The sequence below is a fragment of the Silene latifolia genome, chromosome Y (assembly GCF_048544455.1).
Source record: "Silene latifolia isolate original U9 population chromosome Y, ASM4854445v1, whole genome shotgun sequence".
NCBI lineage: Eukaryota > Viridiplantae > Streptophyta > Magnoliopsida > Caryophyllales > Caryophyllaceae > Silene > Silene latifolia.
This window is the reverse complement of record NC_133538.1, coordinates 347,270,290-347,287,371: the sequence shown is the minus strand read 5'-3', so window position 1 is coordinate 347,287,371 and position 17,082 is coordinate 347,270,290. Positions and strand designations below refer to the sequence as shown.

The 17,082-nt window shown below is 34.2% G+C and overlaps 1 protein-coding gene across 1 annotated transcript; it reads right to left on the bottom strand.

The window, feature by feature from the left end:
- Nucleotides 1–15,944: 15,944 nt before the first annotated feature.
- LOC141631577 (protein FAR1-RELATED SEQUENCE 2-like) lies at nt 15,945–16,874 on the bottom strand. The gene is made up of 2 exons (XM_074444230.1): nt 16,293–16,874; nt 15,945–16,091 (listed from the first exon to the last, which is right to left on the bottom strand). The coding sequence occupies exons 1-2, from the start codon at nt 16,872–16,874 to the stop codon at nt 15,945–15,947; spliced, it is 729 nt and encodes a 242-aa protein (XP_074300331.1).
- Nucleotides 16,875–17,082: the final 208 nt, after the last annotated feature.

The window sequence follows — 17,082 nt, the reverse complement described above, 5'->3', positions numbered from 1 at the left end:
TTATCGTTGAGAACAGCCAAGGTTCATAGACTTTTTTTTTAAATTTAGTATGAACGCCTGTTTTATCACGTCAGGTTTTTATTCCTGTTCATTTTGGAGATCATTTTTTCTGTGTTGTTGTTACTTTTGTGGGGAAGACTGTGGACTATCTTGACAATCGCGTATATGATGATTTTGAAGATAGTATCTGGGTGTCGAATACCAACTCTATTGTTTGTACCTTATTCTAAGTTTTTTTCTTCATCTACTTCTTTTAGATATGTTTTTTGTTCATGAAGGATGAATTTTGATTTTAAAATATAACCAGGTTGAAATAATTGGTAGTTTTCTTGTCGAGAAAGGGTTTGAAAGAGGCATCGAGGTCTGCAATTTCAAACTTGTAGATGTGGCTTTTGGGTGGAAATCGGAAGGTTCTCAGAACTTGGATTGTGGTGTTTTTGTCATGATTCATGTGATGTTTTATGTTAGGAAGTTGTTCACATCAGAGTTGCATGATCCATTGAAAAGGATCATTTATAGAGCTGAGATAGCTGCCATCTTGGTTTTAGCCGATATCAACCTAGAGAAGAAAAAAAGTTGGATTTAGTTGATGCATTTACAATGGTAAAGGCACCTTTGCTGCCTGTTTTGGCTGAGAAGCATAAGCTAGCTGAGTTGGAAGCCATGAGGTCTGAAGCAGAGGCTTTGGAAGCTGTTAAGGTTATGGCCTGGAAAAAAAGATGATTCCCGATACACCTATGCGCGCTGGGATGATTAGATCAGCCCGAGGTAGTTTTAGGAGACAGGACTTTGATGGTCTTGGCTGCTCAATAAACTGTGGCAAGGCAGATACAACTCTTGTTGTCGTGTCCAAAGTTATGAGGGCTAACAGCAGATATACACGTGCTATACCAAGCAAGAAGAAACAAGTTGTTGATTATTGTTTCTTGGATGATTACAATCTTGCAAATGAGTATGTTCTTTTCTCCAAACTCAATGAGAAACAACTTGTTGATTATTTTAATATTGTATTGCAGTTATTGTATTATACAAATTCAATTATTCTATCTTTTTTACAAATTCAGTTGATGTAACTGTAACACCCCCATACTCCAAGTGCCTTACCAGGACCACTCAGGTATGAAGATATTACCATCTCGGTTACCCGAGGCATGATATTCATAAGACAATAACGAAACAACTTAAATAATATAACTTTAATGAAAAGTACAACTGAAACCAAATCCCAAAATACGGGTACAAGTTCTTAAAACCAACTGTCTACTGAAATACTGAAATGTCACAAAACTAAAAGACTACAGCGGAAGACATCTATCGTCAGACGGTGGCACCTCCCAGCTATCCCAGTACTCAACTCAAACCTGCTCAATTACTGCTCACCATCCCCGAATGGATCACCGCAGGTTTACAAAACAACAACCGGAGTCAGTACTAATCACACAACTCAATATATATCAACAATAAGATAAACAGACAGCTTAACTATCACACACACAACCACACCACTTCCAACAATCTCAATCACCGACTGTCCACTGGACCAGCCTTGCCAGTGGGGGACCGCAGCCGTACAAACCAAATCCCCGCTCCTCATAATGAGCGATAACCCTGTCCATTAATGTGCACATCCCCTTCCGTGGCGGGTTCCACGAAGGGCGAAACTAGGGCGTGAAGCTACTCCCGCAAGTGACCTCACTCAGCCGAGGACACGCCTCGAGAATCAGAGACAAACAATCACAAACAACAACCGTCACAATACAATTACTATATTATTCAATCAACCACAACACATCAACAATCATCCCATTATGGGACTAATACTGAGTAGGAAATCCTACCTGGAAAGCACAACTATCAGACGGTCTCTACAGCTGTATCAAAAAGCTTCCTCTACGAAACCTCCTCCTATCATACAACATACAAATGCTACCAAATCACGAACTACTCAAAAACCCCCAAATCCCTAGATTAGGGTTTAACCAACTTAAAGGAAAAACAACAAAAAGGGTACATAGATCTTACCCTCGACGCAAGGATCTCAACGGTATAACCAACGATGAAAACCGACCTTCCAAACTCCGGGATTTGCTAACAATGCGATTAAGATGATGAACGTACTTACTTTCTCTCTTTGACAGTAAATTAGGTTTTGCAAAAGTGTTTAGTATAATGACGAAGAAGGTTATATATCTTAATCACATAATTAACAAAACCCGAGAAAAACACCCCGTAAACCGGCTACTCGATCGAGTACCCAAGGTACTCGATCGAGTATCATAGTTACTCGATCGAGTACCCAACAGGTCAGAAACTATTTTAAAACGCAACTTACCCTTACTCGACAGAGTAAGGCCTACTCGATAGAGTACCCAAAGACTCATAAATACGGAGTATTACAGTCTTCCCTCCTTAAAAAGAACTTCGTCCCCGAAGTTCAAACCACTACTAAACAAAGGTACTCCCTCAACACTTCCGACTCAACAACAAAAACAAAACTCAACATAAACGTGTTACTAACCCAACTCATCCCGACAAACATACCGACGCAACATACAAAAAGGGTATAAAACTCTTAAAAACTCGTCGCGATCATCTCCTACCCCCCCTAAAAGAAACAAGGTTACGTCCCCGTAACCATACATACGTGATCAAAAAGAAAAGGGTAACGCTCTTTCATAGCTTCCTCTGGCTCCCATGTAGCTTCTTCAGTCTCGTGGTTAGACCAAAGGATCTTAAGCAAAACTGTCTCGCCACTCCTAGTCTTCCTAACCTTTTGGTCAAGAATCTGCTTAAGCACCTCAAGATATGATAAGGACTCATCTAGCTCTAAGCTCTCTGCCTCTAACACATGTGACGGGTCACTCACATACTTCCGCAGCTGCGATACATGAAACACATTATGCACTCTCTCTAGCGCAGTTGGTAAAGCCAGACGATATGTAACTTCCCCAATTCGCTCTAAGATCTCATAAGGCCCGATAAAATTCTGACTTAGCTTGCCTTTCTTCCCAAATCTCATAACCCCACGCATAGGAGACACTTTCAAAAGAACCTTGTCCCCAACTTGAAACTCTATGTCCCGGCGATGTAGATCTGCATCTCTCTTTTGCCTATCCTGAGCTTCTCTCACCCGTTCCCTGATCATCTTAATCTGTTCCACCATCTCATGCACCATCTCTGATACCATTTGTAACACCCCCATACTCCAAGTGCCTTACCAGGACCACTCAGGTATGAAGATATTACCATCTCGGTTACCCAAGGTATGATATTCATAAGACAATAACGAAACAACTTAAATAATATAACTTTAGTGAAAAGTACAACTGAAACCAAATCCCAAAATACGGGTACAAGTTCTTAAAACCAACTGTCTACTGAAATACTGAAATGTCACAAAACTAAAAGACTACAGTGGAAGACTTCTATCAACAGACGGTGGCACCTCCCAGCTACCCCAGTACTCAACTCAAACCTGCTCAATTACTGCTCACCATCCCCGAATGGATCACCGCAGGTTTACAAAACAACAACCGGGGTCAGTACTAATCACACAACTCAATATATATCAACAATAAGATAAACAGACAGGTTAACTGTCACACACACAACCAAACCACTTCCAACAATCTCAATCACCGACTGTCCACTGGACCAGCCCTGCCAGTGTGGGACCGCAGCCGTACCCACCAAATCCCCGCTCCTCATAATGAGAGATAACCCTGTCCATTAATGTGCACATCCCCTTCCGTGGCGGGTTCCACGAAGGGCAAAACTAGGGCGTGAAGCCACTCCCGCAAGTGACCCCACTCATCCGAGGACACGTCTCGAGAACCAGAGACAAACAATCACAAACAACAACCGTCACAATACAATTACTATATTATTCAATCAACCACAACACATCAACAATCATCCCATTATGGGACTAATACTGAGTAGGAAATCCTACCTGGAAAGCACAACTGTCAGACAGTCTCTACAGCTGTATCAAAAAGCTTCCTCTACGAAACCTCCTCCTATCATACAACATACAAATGCTACCAAATCACAAACTACTCAAAAACCCCCAAATCCCTAGATTAGGGTTTAACCAACTTAAAGGAAAGACAACAAAAAGGGTACATAGATCTTACCCTCGACGCAAGGATCTCAACGGTATAACCAACGATGAAAACCGACCTTCCAAACTCCGGGATTTGCTAACAATGTGATTAAGATGATGAACGTACTTGCTTTCTCTCTTTGACAGTAAATTAGGTTTTGCAAAAGTGTTTAGTATAATGACGAAGAAGGTTATATATCTTAATCGCATAATTAACAAAACCCGAGAAAAACTCCCCGTAAACCGGCTACTCGATCGAGTACCCAAGGTACTCGATCGAGTACCCCCTTACTCGATCGAGTATCCTAGTTACTCGATCGAGTACCCAATAGGTCAGAAACTATTTTAAAACGCAACTTACCCTTACTCGACAGAGTAAGGCCTACTCGATAGAGTACCCAAAGACTCATAAATACGGAGTATTACAGTAACATTACAACTTGATTATTATATTACATTACCCTAGTTATTGTATTATGAAAACTCAATTATTATATCTAGTAGTGACTTATTTTATATTTTTTTAATATTACTAAGCTTTTTTTAAAACTCAGTTATTTTTTTTTTAATATTACTAAGCTTTTTTTAACTCCTTTGCAATGATCTTTTATTTTCTGCGGGAAATGCTATCTTGGATAGGTCTGATATTCTCTCTACAAAGCTTGAAAATTACACTGAGTTGCGCATAATAGCCACCTGGTCAGTTGTCTTGAATTTCATGGAGGTTAAAGAGAAAGAAGCGCCAATGATGATGTTTCTTTGTACACAACATATGGTATTATCTGTTTTTCATTGTGCAGTTAATATAGAATGTTTTATCACTGATCTTCAATTTTCTTCACTTTGATGATTTTTATTGGGAATCTTTGAAGACATGCTAGACGAAGGAGGGCATATTGATGCCCCATCTGACAGCCAGAAAGACAAGGTTGTGCGGTTTTGGAACTATTTTTAGGTGAAAACGTTGTAAACTCTGAGATCGATGTGGACCTAGTCTTCATCCCGTTGCCCTTAGATAAGCACTACTTTTGTGTTTGTGTGAACTTTATGAATAAGACGGTTGATGTGCTGGACCATACGTTACATGAAGATTGGGAAAAATCTGATTTTTATAGACTTGCAAAGATTGCAGTACGTTTTTCTAAATCCTAACTATATACAAATTGATCAGTCATTCTAATTTCAATCAGAATTATTGTATTATTGTAACACAGTTATTGTATTGTTTTAAACCAGTTATTGTATACTCTTGTTTTTTAATCCCTTTTTTGTTTGTACATGCTGTAGGTTGATTGTTTTTCTGACTTTTTGGATACAAGGAAAACAACAAAAGAAGGGGATCTCATTAACACATTTACATTCGTGAATGTTGATTTTAAATGGAAATCGAATGTCAAGAGTGATAAGGAATCGGGATTTTTTTTACCATGTTTCACATGCTCAGATATGAAGGGAAGCACGAGAAGGGATTGTATTCAGTTAAGAAGGAAGTTGAGAGGATTCCTATATGGATTGAGATGGTGGCTATTTTGTTGATGTCGGATGTCAACGAGTCAAGAGCGTCTCTTTTGGAACAAGTGGAAATTTTGAGGGAGAGCATATTGGAAGTAGAGAAAGAGCTTTTAAAAGACAGAAGAGCGAGCACAAAAAGGTTTAAAACAACAGCCGTTAAAGGTTCTTCTCGGCGAAAAGCATAAAAGAGAAACAATTGTAGATGGATTTGTTGGATAATCTAATGTTAGATAGCTGTTATTGATTGATTGAACAATTTTTCAGATAGCTGTTTTTGTAATGCCTATCAGCTGTTATTGTAATAGTTCCAGACAGTTATTCAAATTATCAAATTATCAAAATGCAATTATTTTAAAGCTCTCACGCAGTTGATTATTGTAAAGCTCTCGCGCAATTATTTTAAAGCATAACATTGATTATTGTAACAGATTCTGAGACGTAATAAGTTTTTACCGCGTTAAGCTACAACTCATAAAACTAATATATAATAATACTATAAATCAATAAGAATAAACCATAAGATCAAGGAAATTTAACAACATTTGTACAAGGAAAATATATAAAAAATAAATAAAAATAACCTGGAGAAAAGAGAAAGAATAAAAGGGAAAATAGAAAGGATGGAGATGAGGCTTGGTGAAATCAAGAATTTGATGTATATTTGTGATGAATTGAAATTTGGTACGTCAATATATTTATGGAAATTTGGTAAAGCATAACCTTCATTATTTTAAATTATAGTTTTTGTAAATTTGTGGTTATTGTAAAGCATAACCTTGATTATTGTAAAGCTTTCACGTGATTATTGTAATAGTGCAATGTATTAAATGAACAAAATCAGAACAATTGCAAATAGATTCAAAATCAATTATTGTAAAGTATAACCTTGGTTATTGTAAAACTCCAACACAATTATTGTAATTATGCGCTTATTGTAAAGTATAACCTTGACTATTGTAAAGCTTTTCACACAATTATTGTAATATTTGCGAGGTATTCCATGAACAAAATCACAACTAAGAAACATTGATTACAAATTTATCAGAGAATATTATAGTAAAGTAATTTTTCTATCATCAATTAGTGTGATGTATCATATTCATATTCCATTTTTCATTGTTCTCCTTCATCTTCATCCTCCATTTCAGCTTCCTCTTCATCTTCTTTCTCCAAAGCATGCTCAACAAATGGATTTGGACGGTTTCTCTTGTCATGGTTTCCCATTTGTTTGCAGTTATTACATAACCTCTTCGGTTTGCTTGCCTTCTTAATTGCCTTATCCTTGTTTGATTTCATTCTCTTGCCACTTCCTTTGTTTTTTGCAATCTTTGGCGGAAGAACAGTAATATTTGATTTTGCTAAACAACCTAAGAGCATTTCCAGTTCTTGTTCATCTGTCAAGCTCTCTTTTATTGGATTTATTTTCTCTCGGAATTGTAAAAGCATCAAACTTAGTTCCTGTTGGGAAATGTGTCCTCAACAATAGTGCGATCACATGATTTAAATATCATTATTAAATCTCATACCAAGAATACGAAAGAGATGATACATTACATATATAGTCAACTGGTCCACACATATCGGTAATGATTGGCTGGCTAGAGTTTGACATTACTGTCGTGCGACGGTGGTAATCAGTTGATCCCTTGAGGTCACACCTAAAGGACAATTCCCTTAATTGAAAAGTTAATTAATTGTATACCGATACAGATTAATTAATTCCTTAAAATTGAACAAATTATTAAAAGAGAGAGAATAATGATATCTTATATAATGTGATTAAATGAGATTTCATTTAGTAATTTAAGAAGTTATATTACTAAAATTAATCGGTGTTTGCGAAACACGCGAGATGAGAATGATAAGTTAGTTATAATTACAAGATATTGTGAATTATACTAACTAGTAATTAAATGACCATTTTATGAGAAAGTAATTTTATATTACTAGTCAATTTGTTAAATATGATTTATTTAATTTATAAATGATATTTAATTTGTTAAATATACATTTTAAATTAAAACAAGACATAAGACATGTCACATGTCACATGACATACAATTGTACAATTGACAAAAATAAAATGGACTCCATATTACATGGAAAACCGGTTTTATATGTAGTAAGTGGGTTTTGATGGTTTTTGTTATTTAAATAATAAAATAGACATCATGATGACACCTACTACTAGCTAGCTTTTCTTGTGAAGAACAAAAAGCAAATTGGGAAGAAAAATTTGACCACCCTTAGCCCTCCCAGCCGGTTTTCAAGCAAAAAAAAATTAGAGAGAATTTTCTCTAATTAATTCATTCTTACTTTTTATGAAAAACCTCCCTTCTCTCTCTTGTTCTTCACAAAATTCATTTTTGTGAATCTAATTTGTTTAAATCAAACACTAATAATACTAAAAGTAGTATATGAGTATTAGTAATAGATTTTAAGGTAAACTACATTATAAACATCTAGTACATGTTCATTTGTGGGTTTAAGGGATTGTCTTGGGTGCAACTAATTGGAGGGCTTCTAATTTGAAGTCAAGAATGTTCATCCATTAATGGAAAGCTCAAGAACTAACAAGAAGGAGATCTTGTTGGTGCCCAATATGACCGAATTTCATATGGTGAGAAAATGTTTTCTTATCTTCTTTTATTGATGTTTGCATGCATAAGATCACTAATTAATTTTATGACAAATTAAATTAAAACATATATGAATATGTAAGTATATATATCTTTTTTTCCTTCAATCGGTATCAAGAGCCATGGTTGTTTGCATGCAAATCGGTTAAAAGTTTTTTCCGAGTTATAAGAATAACATATAAAACTTGTAAAATTTGTGTTATTATGAGATATCACGAAATTAATCCATGCATGTTAAAATTTCTGATCCTAAAATTTTTTTAGGATATTTTGGTTAATTTACGGATTTTTATTGTTCATATTATACAATAATGGCATTTAAATATGATTTTATGAGTAAAAATGTCATTTTCGGACTAAAATTAGCTACACTTCGAATTTTCCAGTGATTTTTGTATATGTTGTCACATATATTATTTTGAGATAACCTGTAAATTTTCATAATTTTTTGACTTGTTATGCTCGAAAAATGGATTTTTCATTATTAAATTCGGATTTAGGTGAAAAATAGGTTAATATGAGATAAATTTCGAATCTGGTCATAGAAATTTAGTATGTTGTCACATGCAATTTTACAAGATATGTGTAAAATAATAGACTATTGTGAAGTCTTTTTGCATGATTTATGGATTTTTGAAGAAAAATAGCATGAATAGTGACTTTATTAGTGAAATATTGATAAAACATGCTCTATGACTAAGGAAAAACTGCATATGTTGCATTTTATTGTCTTTTTCAGATCTAAAGAAAAGTTGATAAAAATAATTTTTTTCATGTTTTTATGATTATTTAGTTAAAACCGATAAGCCGCAACATTGTTTTTCCGGATATATCTCGAAATTTTTAACCTAAGTCTTTGAGCATTATGAGTGTCATGGTAATTTTCCAGAATGTCCATGAGTTTAAATTTCAAACTTTGAATTTATTTGAAATTTTGTGATTTATTTGAAGTTTATAGCATTTTATTATAATTTTTAAGTCCATTAATGAACAATTTTAGAAATATGAGTTAATTATGGTCAAATAATTAGTGAAGACTAATTTTGATTCCTAAAAGGTTAGCGTAATTAACTTATGCATAAATATGAATTTATGTAATTTTTGTGATTATAAAATGTTGAAATCAAGCAAATCCGTAAAAACCGATTAATATACGATATTGGCTATTTAAGGCGATTTAGCATAAAATTGGACATGTTCATACATATTATAATGCTGCATTTTCTTTATGATTGTCATAATTTTATTTATGTAATTTTGAATTATGTAATTTTACTTAGTATGGCCTTAGTTTTTAATTGGTATTACCCGAAATGTATGGGAATATCGATTCGGTTGTAATTTATTGTGATCTCGTATCACCGTCTTGTAATTTAATAGATTTAATTTTATCTTAGTTACAAATTTATAATAGGAAATTATTTAATTTGCTATGTAATTTAATTTATCTCGGAGTTCCCAAAGACGGATTTCTTCAAGATGGCGATACATAAAGACGGTGTTACCTCGAGATGCGTGCCATAACCGAAATTCAAGGGACCAATGGAGTTGGTTTCCGAATATGTAATAGTTAATTAGATTTTCTATTTTAGGAAGGCCATACTAGGATTTATTTTATGTTTTGCATTTTATTTATATGTTGCATGCATCGCTAAATCGCCATAACTAAAACATGCATTGTCATTTTATCGAGTTTATCGACCGTGTCAATTATAATTATCGTAGTTCACCGCTTTAGTTCACTTAAAACATGATAGATAATAAATTGACATGACCTCTCGCTAAAAATAAACAATTGAGACTTAGCCTTACCAAATAGTAGAAACCATGAAAACCTATTTCGTGAGGGAGTGCACTCGGCCACACCGGGGTACAAACCTTGTTACGTAGGAGAAGTGGGTGATAAATGTTTATCCACCGAATTCATGTTGATAAGGGTTTCATCGGCCACACCGTGCCCAAGTTAATATGGGTTTGGATCATGGACACATTTATTCGAAATTTGGATTGAACTCAACAAAAGTTTTTCGATAAGGGTTTCATTGGCCACACCGTGCCCTTGTCGGATGTGTTTTGGGCTAAAGATAAATGTTAATGTAATTTTATCGACCAAGAGTTCTAAAAGTAAAATCGATTAAAGAGTTAATCCACCGAGTTATATTGATAAGGGTTTCATCGGCCACACCGTGCCCAAGTTAATATGAATTTGGATCTTGGAATCATTTATCATAGTTGGGTAGAGGTCACTATGTAAATGCTTTACTTGTTATTTACAAGTATTATTATAACGATGAATGTTTTGTTTTTCATTATTCCGTTATCATATTGTTCTATTTCTTTACCACAATTCATATACGATATCATTTCGATTTTTGATTCAAATCTCCATTAAAACATCATAACTAAAGACAAATATGAATTTGCTTCTAAAACCTCAAATGAACCATTGCTAAGGATCTCTTATAAATAGTATAGATTGTTATTCATATACTTAATTGAATTAAGTATCTTGAACCGATAAATTATTTTGGTAATTAGTTTTGTCAAGAATTCGTAATTGACCAAAATAACGCAACCACTTCAATGAAAGTTTTAAGACTAAAACGAACAAATGAAGAGTAATCTTCATAAATTCAATTTTGCTTATCAAAGCAAAGACTCATTGAAATGAGTGGGAGCATTCTCTTAAACCGTTAAGATGAGGACGAGGTTCAAGAAGTAAAGATAATAATAGTATTGATGCAAGGTAATGTTAAAAGTTTCGTTGTTGAGAATAGCGATACTAAACCTATCAATCCCGACCGATCAAGTTTCCATTGTCTTAAATGTTGGACACAAGAAAGGAAACTACCCCAAATTATTGAAGAATCAACAAGTTAGTTGTGGGACATCTAATGGGACCTTCTTCTTTATATGTTTATTTGATTAAACATAAATTTTGCTAGTACCACTTTGTCAATATTAGAAACCAGTGGAGGTTTTCATCATTATGTTTGATACATAGGATGATTAGAATATGACGACTAGCAACGACGAAGTCGAGAGATAGAGTCTTTGTGTACTAAATCTAGTTTTTGGGTTTGGAGTTGTACTTAATTGTGACTATTAAGTGCATAAACTCTAAATAAGAATATAAACTTGTTAAGATACAAAAGAGGTTTTCACTTTTGTGACCCTATACACCACGATTTGATGTATGGCTAGCCCATTATCAAGGTGATTATATTCTGAATCAAACTAGAATGATATATCATAAAGATGTTGCAAGACTCAAATTGGTAACCCAAGATTAAACCTTAAATTGTAGAATGATAAACGCAAAGAGTTATAGAGTACTCTTGAAACCATTAGATTGTTAATGGTATATGCGTATCTTGTATTCAAAGCAAGATGTCTCGTGCCTTTTAGTTGAAAAGGAGATCGAGGTTGTAAATCATCGATCCAAAATAGGTTGATCATTTTATTTTACCAACAATTTAAGTTGACACTAATATGTTCACTTAATAAGGTAAATAGAGAAATCTTTGAAGAATTTCAAAGAGTTCAAGGAATCACGATTTAGTCGTGATGGGATTATCAAAGTGAAGACTTTGATATAAGCCAAAGGAAATGTGATATAGTATCACAAGTTAATCTCTCTTAGCATGCATTATGGAATAATGTGTGATTGGATAAGAATTCAAACGCTATTCGATATGGTTTGGACTTCGATCAAAGTTACTTTGAATTACTTGATCCTTTCGGGGACTTTATCATTTTTGTCTAAATTATTTTTCTACTAAATCGAATCATATGAGATATGAAATGGTAAGGGTACCATGTTTGTAAGTTTTCACAAGAAACAAGTGCTCATTTTTCCTTTTCAATTGTCACGAGTACGACGGGTTTGCGGCTCGTGAAGCTGTCTTTCTAAAAATACAAGTTTATTTCTAGAAGACAGAGTGGGAGAAATTATTCAAGAGCCACAAAGAATGCCACAGAGAATGTTATGTCGCAAGAAACTGGTCTTTCTTGGCTACATGAGACGTTTTGTGTAAGACATTGTTTCTTCAAAACCTAGGAGGTTAAATTCGTCACTTGTTAAAAATGATGAATTCATGCTACTTTTAAGAAAGTAAAGAGCTTATAACTTACAAAAGAAATTGTTTGATTAAAGTTGATTACTTCTAGAAAGTAATGAACAAATGACTTACAAGAGTATTTAAGTCACAACTCAATACAAGGCTTAGAGCCATGAGAATCCGAAATAAAAGGCTTGATTAGTGACAAAGGGTTTTGCACTAATAAAGAGATATTTCAAAGCAAGATTGGTTGCAAAGGGTTTTGCACTAATTGAAATGCTTAAGTCTATTTGGATCTTCTTAGAGATTGTGTTTCATTATGAGGTTATGAAATACATAGCGAGTGAATCTAAAACCCACTTCTTCAAGAGAATGAATGTATACAATACATGTCTTGAGTTTAGTAGATTCTTGCAATCCTAAGATAATGTGAAACTTAAGAGAGGGTCTTAAGTAGGACATCAATGAGTTAGAATCAACATTTTGACCATGTGATAAAACATTTCTCGATAAGTCGAGAAGTTGTGTTTATACATGAAGTTTAGTGGTAGTTACGGAAATTTTAATTAGTCCGATATGTGGATGACATATTGATCATTAGGAATGATTTAAGACTTTTGGAGTATTACAATACATCTTTAATATCCAGATTTATGATGATAAATCCACATGATATTAGCGTCAATAAGAAGTCCTATGTTGATAAGATTCATGACTAGTTCAATTAAATTGAACATATTTGATTGATTCCATTTGCTTCCGCTGCCGGATCACTTAAATGAATAATGATGTATAACACTTCATATACTTTGAGTATGATGAATTGTTTCAAATCGAAATTTAAGTAATCTTTACCAAGTAAGCCATAAAGATTACCCTTAAGTGCTTGCAGAAGCATTAAGGAAGTAAAGCAAAGTGTTTATGATGCAATTTTTGTGTAAGTGTGTTACACAAATGACAATTGACAATTGAGATTGCGCATGGTTTCCGACAAAACCATAATCAAAACACATTAGGATGGTTAAGATACCATTATGGTTATGTTATTTACGAAATAGATTTTCTAGAATCGTTCTAGGCAATAAAGAACAATAAGAGATATTTATAACGGAAATTGAGTACACTTGCAATCATGAGATGTGCAAGAGGATGAGTCCCGCACACTGTGAAAACAGTGGGAGCTTTTCTTAGGCTAGAGGACCTATGTCTTGATTAAATCTCGACACGTATTCAGAAAGTTTTGTGATGCAAATGTATACATTACAAAGGAAAACGAGTATGTAGTAAGGTTGAGTAAGGTACAAGAAGTTGATAAAACCTACTAACCAAAGCCTTCTCAAAGGCTAAACATGATGAGTCATGCCATTTCAACTGAATTGAAATGAACAACTACATACAAGATCAAATTAGATTATAGAACATGAAATAGTAATCAAGCATTGACTATTCATATGTGATAATCGCATTTGTCGTTCGAGTTTTACTTTAAAACTCTTTTATTATACTTTGTTACATCCAAACGGGTTGTAGAGACAATTGAACCCCGTTAAAGTGAACACGGATTAGCATGGTATTCGCCCATAGTCACTTGTATGAGGTGACGTCTCGAAGTGACTAGAGTGTGATGCGATTGATGGCAAGTTCAAGTGCCATAGAGTCATGTGAGATGACTAGTCGATCACATAGGCAGACTGTTAGGAACACTTTGTCGGGCAGTGACCGCTTATAGAGTTCTGGCAAATTTATAAAGCCTGGTCGTGGCGAGAGCTACTATAGTATTCTAATGAGTCGATTCTTTTGACTAAAGACTGTTCGCCTAAGATAGCACAGTTTCATATTAACTTTGATTTGTGTTACTACGACCTTCGTAAATGGGGTCAAATGGGCATATTTTGGGTTATGATGGTTGTGGCTAGTCGAAGAGAATAAGTGCGATAGGAATTGTCCACCCCCTTGTCAGGGTTAAAACAATATCTCAGGGCCACTCGAGGAGTAATGAACTGGAAATTCGTGGCCACGCTCGGAAGGTATCTATGATAGATAAATCCGGTCAATCAGTTATTCTCCAGATCGAGGAAACCACTTTCGATATGATCACTTGCAAGTACGACCCGAAAGACACCTTGCATTGAGTGGGAGATAGTAATAAGACAAGAGAATTGGTGACGCACACTTGTCGAGGATAAGTGGGAGATTGTTGGGAAATGTGTCCTCAACAATAGTGCGATCACATGATTTAAATATCATTATTAAATCTCATACCAAGAATACGAAAGGGATGATACATTACATATATAGTCAACTGGTCCACACATATCGGTAATGATTGGCTGGCTAGAGTTTGACATTACTGTCGTGCGACGGTGGTGATCAGTTGATCCCTTGAGGTCACACCTAAAGGACAATTCCCTTAATTGAAAAGTTAATTATTGTATACCGATACAGATTAATTAATTCCTTAAAATTGAACAAATTATTATAAGAGAGAGAATAATGACATCTTATTATAATGTGATTAAATGAGATTTCATTGAGTAATTTAAGAAGTTATATTACTAAAATTAATCTGTGTTTGCGAAACACGCGAGATGAGAATGATAAGTTAGTTATAATTACAAGATATTGTGAATTATACTAACTAGTAATTAAATGACCATTTTTTGAGAAAGTAATTTTATATTACTAGTCAATTTGTTAAATAAGATTTATTTAATTTATAAATGATATTTAATTTGTTAAATATGCATTTTAAATTAAAACAAGACATAAGACATGTCACATGTCACATGACATACAATTGTAAAATTGACAAAAATAAAATGGACTCCATATTACATGGAAAACCGGTTTTATATGTAGTAAGTGGGTTTTGATGGTTTTTGTTATTTAAATAATAAAATAGACATCATGATGACACCTACTACTAGCTAGCTTTTCTTGTGAAGAACAAAAAGCAAATTGGGAAGAAAAATTTGACCACCCTTAACCCTCCCAACCGGTTTTCAAGCAAAAAAAAATTAGAGAGAATTTTCTCTAATTAATTCATTCTTACTTTTTATGAAAAACCTCCCTTCTCTCTCTTGTTCTTCACAAAATTCATTTTTGTGAATCTAATTTGTTTAAATCAAACACTAATAATACTAAAAGTAGTATATGAGTATTAGTAATAGATTTTAAGGTAAACTACATTATAAACATCTAGTACATGTTCATTTGTGGGTTTAAGGGATTGTCTTGGGTGCAACTAATTGGAGGGCTTCTAATTTGAAGTCAAGCATGTTCATCCATTAATGGAAAGCTCAAGAACTAACAAGAAGGAGATCTTGTTGGTGCCCAATATGACCGAATTTCATATGGTGAGAAAATGTTTTCTTATCTTCTTTTATTGATGTTTGCATGCATAAGATCACTAATTAATTTTATGACAAATTAAATTAAAACATATATGAATATGTAAGTATATAGATCTTTTTTTCCTTCAGTTCCTTGATCTGAGTTTAAGGTATCGATTTAAGAACACTTATTGTTGCATAAAACTCAGACCATACCCTTGATAATTCCAACTTTCTCAAATCAATGGGATCGTAGTCTCGCAATAACTTTCCATCCAGTCCATACAAAGGCTTTCTATATGATTTCTTTGTCCATCTGCTCCGGTATGCTATGCAATCCTTTTTCTGATATAATCCGTATAAAGTGTTTACAAAGGATTCCTTTCCTCTCAAACATCTTGCACGTACATGTTGTTTCCTTTGATTTGTTATCGTGAGCAACCTGCATTACATTGTAGTTATTTCAAAAAGCAAACATAGTTATTATATAGTTCAACAAGAATTATTTTATGTAGAATAGCAATAAACACCAAGGTAGAAGTCCATCAGTTTTTTTAATGTCAAAACACAGTTATTGTATTCTTTTATCACAATTATTATATTTTAAAGTAAAAAGACAATTATGTTTATAAAATAGAATAACCTGAAATATTCTACGTTTCATGTAGGCAACTTCAACACTTATAATGTCCATGTTTCCTTGCTCTAAAAATTCCCTAACGGCACACGAACAGGGAGCCGCTTGCACTTGCTCTTGGAACTCATAAAAAACAGTTTGTGTGTAGATTTTAGAGGCATGTTTCTCCATCATTGTCTTAGAGGAAACCCGTGGCAACATGCTGTCACTTGGAGCATCAAGAAATATCTGATTATAGTGTTGTTGTTCCATTGCACTCTGAAAATGCAACCAAAATTCAACAAGTGTGCCATCTATGCTCTTAAATCTTTTGAAATAACTGTTTTGACACTCTGATCTTTGTGTTGTTTTCAAAAGGCAGCCTAAAGGCAAATTTCTAAAGTAAACAGGTATCCATTTGTGCCTTTTGCCATACATGTATGTCAACCAAGTATTATCATTCAACTCAAAGTCACTAATCACTTGAGACCATTTTTCTTCAAACTCATTGGGTTCCAAGTCAGTATCCAAAACAACTGCACATATTCGCTCAACAAAGTCAGTCTCCTTACAAATATGTGACTCAACTTTATCGGTAAGTTTTTTCATTATATGCCACATGCAGTAGAGATGTCTTGCTTTCTTGAATACAGAATGCACCCCAAGTTTAATTGCTGGATCTTAATCAGTAAGAGTGCACCGAGGTTCCTTATTGCCCATACAATCAAGGAACTTCTTAAACACCTAAATGAATGACCCATCGTTCTCATGATCGACAAGTGCGGTAGCAAAAGTCACCGACTTTTTGTGGTTTTCA